Source organism: Gloeophyllum trabeum (assembly GCF_000344685.1).
Source record: "Gloeophyllum trabeum ATCC 11539 unplaced genomic scaffold GLOTRscaffold_00005, whole genome shotgun sequence".
NCBI lineage: Eukaryota > Fungi > Basidiomycota > Agaricomycetes > Gloeophyllales > Gloeophyllaceae > Gloeophyllum > Gloeophyllum trabeum.
Window position 1 is genome coordinate 1,803,942 of NW_006920414.1, and position 10,123 is coordinate 1,814,064.

Here is a 10,123-nt window from a genome sequence, read left to right on the forward strand (position 1 = left end):
CAAAATCGAGCGCGGGGTACGCAGCATTTAAGCACGCTGCAATGCCAGTGCTGGAAGTCATGAGCCCGGGTCTTCGCGATGAACGGATGGTAAGCTTCGGGTGTCCGCCAAGCGACCGGGCAGTTCCCAATCGCGCTCGAGGTATTGTTTTGTATCGCTATGGTACCTTGTGGGACCTTGCCGCGACTCCCGTAGAGCTCAAGCTCACCCGGGTAGGAAGACGGACCGCTCGTGATGACAAGGCTCATGACTGCTCGGTCGCACGCCCAGTTCGTTCACCGGCACCGATAAAACGCACTCGAGAAGCTCGGACGGACGCCCTCATCAAAGCTTCCGTCCACGCCTGACACAAATGTCGATTTGAACGCGTGTCGCAAGGGGAGAGATACAACGTACGGGCCGTGGTTATTCTTCTGCGACGGGCCGTAAAATTGAATAAATTGAACGCCGCCGGGGAAACCTGGATAACCAACGTGTTCCCATGATTGACCGTTAACGAGCTCTCCCGCTGGCTTTCACTTCCATCGTCGAAGTTGTGCGATGCTGATCAGATGCTACGACCATAGCTGGCACTATTTGTGGCCCACGTTCTGTCCAGAGGACCACCGGCAACAGGACTAATCTACCGACAAGTGACAACACTAAATAGATCATTGACATGATGTACATCCCGTGGCCGGAAGTATTCCTCCGACGCATTTCCTAGTGTCCTGCTCAGAGTACCAAGTGCTCGTCTAGTCTCCATCTAGGTCACTGCAAACCCTCCGAGTCTGCAGATACCATACGCCCGTACCACGGCTATGACGCTCTCACCAAACATCATTGAAAAGGTCCGACTCGTCGTCCAGGACTAGCTGCGGCAAAGGCTCCCGCTTGGGCTGTTGCTTGCGTCGCTCTTCTCTCTCTAGGGCACGATCCAATCTCTTATCGCAGTTCTCTACCACGCCAAGGGGTTGCCTCTGATCACGGATTTCATGAACCAGTCGTTGGATGTCCGACATGCGTGCGACGAGCGATGACGCGTTGGATTGGCGATGGAAGTCAGACTTCGGCTGCAGCTCCTTCTGCAAATCGATGACTTGTCGAAGGAGATTCCTGGGAACCGTCAGTGAGCGACATCTACAAAGAATATGAGCCGTATAGCGTACCTGAAATGCGTCATCTGTTCGCTGGTTTCCTCCAACTCTTGGTGTTGCGCTTTCTTAAATCTCTTCTTGGCCCCATCTTTCCCCAACGAAGCGTATGAATAGAGAACTTCAAGGCAAAGCAGCGCATGCACGAATGGACCCAAGAAAAGGGACCGGTAGCGCTTCTCCATTGAGTCGGTAGACTGTGCAATATCCGAGCAGGCCCTCCAGAGACGACCAGTCCGAGTAGACAGGCAGGCGTCCAACATCCTTTGTCGTCGGCGAACGTTCCGGTATGCGGTTTGGATGATCGTGACAGCTCGAATCCTTTCAGGCGTGATCGTATTAGCCCAAGTATATTCTCCGCCAATGTCCTCGTTTGCTTCCAAGCCTTCCTCGACTATGTCAGGAGCAACCTCCTCCGGTATATCCTGCAGGTCTTCTTCGGCGTCGTCAGCGGGAGCAGCCGGTCCTTCCGATATGCCTTCCCTTATCCCAGGTACCGACGCCCGAGGCGTGAATGACTCGGCATTAGGCCTTAATAACGCTGGTTCGCTAGAGCCCGACGTAACGAGCAGTAAGTTGCAGATGTCGTCGACATTCTTGTAGACGAGTTTTTGTACATTCTGCAATACGGATCGGGATGGGGCGGGGTGTCGCACATCATGTAATTGTACCAGCCGGTCCGGAAGTCTGATGCCTTCACGGGTGGTACTGAACGCTCCTCTCAGAACTCGGGTGAGACCCTCCCATGTTGTGGCCTCGAAGTATCTATAGTACTTAGTTTTTAAAACCTGTTTCACGTTTACTTAGTAAGATCGTACCTGGCACAAAGGGCGGGTAAGACGTAGTTTGGTTTCCGTGAGACGATGTCTCTCAATATCTGATCCCTGAGCTTATCGTCACGGACGTTGTATCCGACTTGGTTGGAAGTTATTCACTGGGACACTTCATTCTAATCGTGAATACTTACGCAAACACATGCATCTGCAACTAGTACGGGTAAGTGCAGCTCGTCTAGTCGAGGCGGGAATGATTACTTACATACGAGCTATGAAAGCGTTCTTCACTTGACCCCCACAGTTTGAGAAATCTCTGCCCTCAAAGATAAATCGCGCTGGTTTCGCTCGTGAGCGACGTTGGATAAACAACACCATATACAGAACGCACATCTTTGGCCAGCGAAGATGATATGATCCAACATCGATACCATTGCCTCGCTGAACTCCCGTAAGTAACGAGTGTCTTTCCACTGCATGTCCGCAATTGTAGGCATAAGCGTCAGGAGCCAGTTCCGAGGAAGAGTGACACCGTGCAGGGTATGTTTGTTTCCGTTTTGGTAATTGCGACACAGCACGAGAGTGCCGCACAGACTCTCCATGAAATTACACAAGAGATTGACGTCCATGGGCACATTCATCTTTCCTGCCTCACTTGATTTCATATTTTAGATTACGGCTCCGTGGACAGAAATTCAAAGCTCACCGCAAGAACAAGGTCCCTGCAAGCGTGGAAGTCCTTTCAGTGTTTTCCAAGAACCGCAGGAGACGTAGGGGCGATGCAGACAACCTAGAACACCCCTCTGTAAAGTGTTTGACGGTTGGCGCTCGGGATAGGTACTGACAGGCCTGAGCACCATCAACGAAATAGGTAAGGCTAGCTGCCCAGGCAAAGTTTACAAGGAACTCGTCTTGCATGGCATCGAGGCGGGGGGAAAAGAAGACCTGTAAACAGTGCCTTAGAGCCGTAATGGCGGTGCGGGCCTCCGGAATTTGTGAACGTTCCAAGTCTGATATGCCGCCTAAGAGAGGGTGGGAGGGATACAAAGCCTCATGTAGTCGAAGCAACACAGCTCTGCAAGCACAAAAGTGAGAACAGGCGGGGCGGTCCTGGGACGCAGCTCACATACCGCTGCCTCTGCACTCTGCACTCTGTGGTGCATGGTATGAAGTGCAAATTACTCAGAACCAATACCTGCTGCAGACATAAGCGCACCCGAGTGTTGTAGGCATCTGCCCTCAGGCGTGAGGTGGGGACGTGGTCTTTGGGACAGACATCCTCGGCGTTGCAGCGTCCAAACGCGACGAGCGCCAGACAAGGACGTAAGGCCTTGAGTTCCTGCCAATGATTATCTTCCTCGAGCACAATATCAAGGGCATAACCAGCTAGCGAGTGCTTGTAAAGACCAAGGAATTGCGCCTCGGAAAGCCGAATGCCATCGTCATTCGACCCTAGTACACGAGACTTCTTCCGTGAAGATACCTTGTGGAAAAATGTACCTTTTGGCAGGAGGACGGATCCCTGCGGCTCGAGTCGAAATCCGAACAATTTGGAGATGGATTTACTGATATGCGGGGCTTGGTGAGTAGCGACATGGCGCAAGAGCTCTGTGTAGGTGACGAAACTGGAGAGAAACCCACTTGCTTCCTTTGCCGACATTGTGGGTATTAAGGAGCATGGACGAAATACGTGAGTAAAACACAAGAAGGCGGCAGCCTTCAAGTTGCTCCTGGCCAGCATGTGGCCCAGTCGCTCCAGACTGACGTAGTCACCAGAACTGATAGCTTTGAACATACGCATCTTATAGCCTGTTTAGCGAGACAACATATCGGGGAATGATGGAACACAGACCTCATCATCAAGACCGTGTCTTCCCGTTGTTTCCTCAATCTGCCGCGTCCAGTGCAGTAGTTGTTCCGAGCCGATACGACCCGCATCCAATATCACATCATCGCAGTCGAGAGACATGATCTGCCAAAAACAATCCTTCAAGTGTTCCTTGGCTCGCTGCTGCGCGAGCGGATCGGTCCTATCTTTTAAAAGCAGGCGTATTCCATCAAACAACTGGCCCTCCTCAAGGTGAATCGCCGCAGCCTCCGCATGCTTGTCCATGCTTTCTAGAACGTCGGCCCTGACATCGTCAAAACCGAAGTCTTCCATAAAACATAGCTCGTCTTCGACTGAGTCAAAGAGAGTTGCGGCCTGTCTGAAGGTTGGACGACCTGTTATTACTATGGACATAGCTGGAAAAGGAGTGAACTTACTTCAGTCGTTTTTTCTGGAGATAGAACAGACGCGCAGTGTGGCAAATAGTGCCTGCTATATCTGCTTCCACCTGGGTGGTTCGAATGACTTCGATTGCCTCATCGAATAAGCCAGCCTTTTGATACTGACTGGCAGCGAGGGTGAACTCCTCGGCATCAAGAAAAGCCTGAGCTGCCTTTCGGACATCTTCTGCCAGCACGTAACATTGTGCAGCATTTTTCATGTAAGTAAGCCTGTCTCGAGGTTGGTTGGAGGCAGCCGCTACACCGACGAAGGCATCTGCGGCTTCCATGAAGGCCTTCGAACGCGCGGATGCGAGCGAGTGAATTGATCTGGCATGATCCCGAAGATGGTACGCGGAAGCGATATCGGTCTCGTACTTCAAGCCAGCTCGTTGAAAGCAATGCATAGCCTGATAGTAACGCCGGTTTTCGAACAAACTCCACCCAGTTCCGGACCATTCTTCAGGAGTAGAAGACACTGCGAGCTTGGGCAACTCCATCTTTGACGTATATAAGTCGATACAGCCATTAGTGGACCAGAAGGTCTGAAACAAAATCAGTGTCAGTCAAGAAAGTTAACCCATCCCGTACCTGCATAGGTTGCGCTTTGTCAGATGGATCATATATCCATAAGTTATTGCGAGCCCTTGTCACGGCTACATATAGAAACTTGAGCTGCAATCAACATGAGCACGGGAAGGAGCATAACATTTAAATGAGTAGACATACTTCATTGCATATGCCAGCATGCCGCACTTCGTTGAACGTGGGCGCTCGGGCGCTCGGTCCGATCTCTACCACAACAGCTAGGATCATTCTCCATTGAGACAGGGTGCAACTCGAGTCCGCAAAGAAGTTGTACAACAAGACCTATGACATGGTTAGTTATCATCAGCGCGGTTTCCGAGAGGCACCATTCACGTCATCAAACTCCAAGCCTTTGCTCTCATACAATGTCCTAAGAGGGCCTTGGTTATTCATGTAAATGGTCCTCAGGCTGGGCACTTCCACCTACAGGATGACACCTATGTCCCCAACATGCTGCCGGAGTTCATCTTTCGCGGTCTCGTTTCGAACGAGTATACCTATCGTAGCGGTACGCCAAGTCCATCTTAGCCGATTGATAGAGAATATCAATTAACTTACATTGTCTCGCACCAAATTCGATCCGGGCTGCGCTGTCAAAACTTCAGCGACTAGCCTCCTTTGCTTGATTAAGCACCTACGATTCGCCGAACAGAAATTGTTCATAGCGTACAGTGTCTAAGTCTGAACAACCAAAGAAGATTGGACGTAGACCTTCAACGATGCCCTTCTCTTCACCTAGCGAGTCAATCGAGTGTGGCCAAAACCTGGTGATAAGTTCTACAATCGAGTGTGCACATCTGACGATTCCAGCATGGGAGCGATAGTTGATGGCAAGTTGAAATGTCCGCGGCGGTTCTGGGGAGTATGTCACGGTGGAGCGTGATTTCAACCGAGCCTCAACGTGATTCGCAAACTATCCACATCAGCCTTCAGGACTGGGGGGCGAGTGTCATCAGACACTCACTTCCAGGCGATGGAGGAATGCTTTCAAATCATTGAACTTGAATGAGCTGCCGATGGAGATGGTTTGTGCGGTGTCACCCGCCCAGAACATTCCATTCGGATTTTTGCACAGGCGTCTCAACACTGAACCCTATGTCAGTCCGCGAGGTCGATATTCTTAATGTCATTGCACTCGCAGTATGTATCGATGAGGTGATTGTCCTGTACTTCATCCACGTAGCTAGGGACACAATAAGGATCGAATTCCGTGAATTACAGGTGGACTTCGGTGGACTCACAGAAAATCGACCTGTTCGCCTATCGAAATATCATTCATTTCCAATTGCATTAGGATGTGGTGAGTTCTATGCAAACCTGTTGAGCCAACAAAGAGTACAGGCATAAGGCACCGCATCTACCTGTCCACGTCATCATATTCACGTCTCTGACTGCGGAGTTTCTGATAACATTCAAAGATATCGTATATCAGGTCTCGCTGGTGCACAAAGGTTGACTGAGACCGGTGACTCAGAGCACAATAAGTGCTTCTGTCCAGATACCGCCGCGTGTCATGCAGGGATTTCTCGGAGCCCTTTATAACACCTGATATACGAGTTGAATGAAACTCTGGACCCATTATAAGACTTGAAATCACTGACCCATAATTTCATTGAACACGAGGGCAGGATCTGTTGAGCAACCAAAGTTAGTAGATGCGACCTCCGAATGACGACTCCAGCACCGCACCCAATCCCTTGGTCAAGGCCTGCGGCAAGTGAGGCCAGTACTCTTCGAGGAATTTATCATACGAAACCATCGAATCATGCCCTTTTACCGGCTGACGTCCCCCAGTGTATATTTCGTCAGTCGTCGAATGTGTTTCCGTAGAGACCTCCCTTGATGCAGAAATCGACTGCCCGAAATCTCCTTCCAGCATACTGCAGAGCTGAACGGGGGCATCAAAAAGTGTGAGTGCGGTATGTGATGGCCGCTTACATGGTCGAAGCTGATGAAAAGCGGGAAATGCTCGGGCCTTAAAAGACTGAATCGTTTGGGAAGGTCTACCCTCCATTCCGCGTTCTCATCGAGGTCTGCCAGTGTTCTCACCACTTGCAAATCTCCGGCAATGTCGTCGCCCTGAACCAGATCTCGTGGCTTCGAGGATGCTATACCAAGAGACTTGAGTAGTTTCGTAAAGTACTCCTCGACCTTCACTGCGAGGATCGGCGAGCGAGTAACAAAGATCTGACGCGGCTTGGGCATAGAGAAACTATGCTGTTCCCATGAGCGTTGGATGCCTAGCATTTTGAATAGCATTGTCGTCGTTTTGCTAGTATGATCTTAGTGCCCGGGTACAGAACGACAGTGTGTACGGGTGGTGGCTTACCCTGTCCCGCTGCGACCTATCACGTAGCACGAGGAAGTGTGCTCAATGATTTCCCGTTCATACGGTCTTGTCCCCATTGGCATTTTAATATAAATTACTGTCTATACAGCTGACATCACTCACGAGACGGCAAAGACATGAGCAACATCGCGATCGGCCAGTATACCTGGAAAACCGCAGCTCTTAGTACATCATGTCTCCAGCAGTTTATCTACTATATTTACTGTTTAGGAATGCCTAGAAGACTCATGCATTCAGCTGGAAGATTGAACATATGCGGTGATCGTACCTGTGATAATGTAACGAATTTCTCCAGCCTTATGTGGGACAAAATCACTCAAAGCTGACAGGGCCTATCTCGTCACTGTACTTACACAAGAATAGAATGGATCTGAGAAGGGAGCGGGTGTCAGCGGAGGGCCGAATGGACTGGGGCATCACCGACCTCTTGTAAATAGTTCTGCGGGATTTGGGGTAGGATCTGTGACGACTCCTCCGTTCCGTCTGATTGTGGGGGGAAGGAAGCAGGGGGGATGACGTTGTCTCCGGAGTTGAGGGGTTTGTTTCGGAAGATACACCTAGTTTGTCTCGGTAACTGCAGTGCTGTCCAACATTGGGGGATATACCTTCTCCGATACTCTTTTCCTCTACCGGAGAGCTGATGGCCCACGTATTCCCACAAGCGATTGTCCATCTGCGCATGCGTGTATATACCGAAAATCTTGATGACTATGTAAGGAGACAGAACAATTACTTAAGAATTCAAGGCCTGGCAGCAATTGTAGCAAACTCACCTTGCCGTTCGATCTGAGGAGTATGACGCCGAGTGAAGCCATCAGCAGCACAGTAAGAGGAGATTATTTACTGACATCACTGTCGAACTCGGGGATACAGTCGATTTGGTACTAAAACATTCCCGTGAGCGCTCCATATATAAGAACCTTCTCGAGACATTACCACTAATCGCAAGTCCCCTGTCATCTTCGCCTCGTAGATGGGGACATCCAAGGACGGTCCTGTTAAGCGCTTCTGGTTGTCCTTTGAAAAATGTCCCTTCGATAAGTCTCTGCAGTATGCAACCTCTGGTTAATTGGCGTCGCCGTGGAGAACATGGACTCACCCAATTTTCTTTGCAATGATCTTGAACGTATCCGGATCCTTCTTCCTCGCCGCTCGCAGGTCGCGATCTGCTCTAGTTGACACGAAAATGTGCCAGTCCCCAAGTCCCTTGGCGCTTTCGAAGTAAAGTGCGGCCTTCATCGGTTGCACTATGGGATATGCGGACTCCATGGCAGGCACTCCCATGTGCTCATCATTCTGGCCCCCTTGCGCACTGGAGTCGACATCAACCTTGACCCCCTTTTGTTCTCGTTCCGTATCATATAGGCGCGGAAGGTACTCCCCCAGGCCAGGCCGCCGAAGAATCTCAAGGTAATACTACGGAAAGCAGATCAGGGATCACCGTGACGGTGATGAGTTGGGTGGTTATAAACTAACCAATAATATCCCCTTTTGGTCGGCAAGGATATCAGACCCGAGCTTCTCAGCCTCTTGAGGCGAACATGGAACGTCGACTCCAAGGTTACGAAATGGTGCTTCATCGTTGACAGGCTTTTTGGGTTTCTTATGCTTCTTATTTTTTGACTGGGATTTCTGTGTGACTTTGAACGGCATGTCGTCGTCGTCATAAATAGTCTCGGGCTCATGATCCTCGGTCTGGAAAGTTAGGAAAGGCAGAGCATCCAAGACTGGTATCGACAGCTCAACGGAGCGTCGGCAGTCTGCAAGGTTGCTCGGAGCGGCAAAATCCGCAGGAAACGTCAAGAAGAATAGCGAGAGAGACAATTGAGAGAGCATGATGGAGCTAGTGGAATCTTTGAATAGGCCGGGCGCGCTTGGGAAGCCCCGTTCTATCACATTGGAGACAAACGAGAACAGGCCGTCGCTTGCCCCTACATATCCCGCGTCAGACGCAAAACGTTGGCCCCCTAGTGATTACATACCGGATAGGAATATCTGAAGGATATGGGGCGCAGAGGACAGTCGCTTCAAGTAAGAATCAACATTGTCTTTATTCAAGACTCCCTCAAGCCTGGCCAGAGTCCCCGAGACGCGACACTGTGTCCAGAACTCGGGTTCCATAAAACCTGAGTCCTGAATACAGGAGTCTGTTGGAGCTTTGGTATACATCGTGAGCGGGGTTCAGCAGGGGGTGAGCGAGTGCGCGGCTTGGAGCAAAGAGATCAAGGTGAATGAGACATATTAGATCCACCCAGACCGCTGCGGGGAACGAGGCAAACGCGTGCAGCCCAAGGGATAGGCGAAAGGAAACGGTCAATACTATATCGGTTCGCGCAGATCCTTGAGTGAAGGTGAGTCCAGCTTCGAGTTCTGATGCCGAGACGCGTACCCATCACGTGGGCGTCTCTCGGCTTCATTCCGATTCCTCTAGAATCGGTTTACTGTTCAGTAGTTGTATAGGGCTCTCTGGTGATCGAGAAAGCGAGCGCTTAACAGGGGTTATACCACTTACAGCCCGAATTACTCAAAATGTAATAGGAGCACTGTTCATAAATGGTAGGTGGACCGATCCAAATCTTACCGCCACCAACAAATAGGAACTACAGTGCCTTGCATAAGAAACTGAACATCGCATTTCCGCCCGCGTTATTTGTTCGCGCCAAATATACCCTTTTCGGGTAGGTCTGGAAGGCCTTTCGCGAGACCGTTTGCTGGGCAAGGACTCGCAGACGCCCCGAGAGGGCTCAAAAGGCTTCAGAGAATGCATGGAATGTATATTCTAACACTACACTAAGGGCTGTAAATTATTATACTCTGCCCCCAGCTGTATGCCTCTCTACCCTCCCTCTCGATGGGTCTTTGCCGCACATTTGCCGATACCCGAAAAGGGTATATTTGGCGCGGACAAACAACGCGTGCAGAAATGCGATGTTCAGTTTCTTATGCAAGGCACTGTATTACCCCTTATGTCAAGGATTACCGTTTGTGTGATGGAAATTAATTCCAAATAT

The 10,123-nt window shown here is 50.4% G+C and overlaps 2 protein-coding genes across 2 annotated transcripts; both read right to left on the reverse strand.

The window, feature by feature from the left end:
• Positions 1-809: 809 nt before the first annotated feature.
• Positions 810-2,545, reverse strand: GLOTRDRAFT_138299 (uncharacterized protein; the record flags this gene model as incomplete). Its single annotated transcript, XM_007867131.1, has 6 exons — positions 2,298-2,545; positions 2,172-2,244; positions 2,101-2,114; positions 1,952-2,048; positions 1,149-1,898; positions 810-1,095 (listed from the first exon to the last, which is right to left on the reverse strand). Exons 1-6 carry the CDS (start codon positions 2,533-2,535, stop codon positions 810-812), a joined length of 1,458 nt encoding a protein of 485 aa, XP_007865322.1. The 5' UTR covers positions 2,536-2,545.
• A 383-nt stretch (positions 2,546-2,928) lies between these two features.
• GLOTRDRAFT_138300 (P-loop containing nucleoside triphosphate hydrolase protein) lies at positions 2,929-9,233 on the reverse strand (the record flags this gene model as incomplete). Its single annotated transcript, XM_007867132.1, has 27 exons — positions 2,929-2,981; positions 3,037-3,058; positions 3,123-3,707; positions 3,759-4,113; positions 4,172-4,719; positions 4,766-4,849; positions 4,904-5,044; positions 5,096-5,132; positions 5,190-5,259; positions 5,321-5,352; positions 5,401-5,675; positions 5,727-5,848; positions 6,364-6,393; positions 6,452-6,650; positions 6,701-7,034; positions 7,092-7,157; positions 7,215-7,257; positions 7,316-7,328; positions 7,381-7,408; positions 7,466-7,482; positions 7,537-7,820; positions 7,886-7,898; positions 7,961-7,996; positions 8,049-8,157; positions 8,212-8,528; positions 8,589-9,043; positions 9,095-9,233. 27 exons carry the CDS (start codon positions 9,231-9,233, stop codon positions 2,929-2,931), a joined length of 4,407 nt encoding a protein of 1,468 aa, XP_007865323.1.
• Between the last annotated feature and the right edge of the window lie 890 nt (positions 9,234-10,123).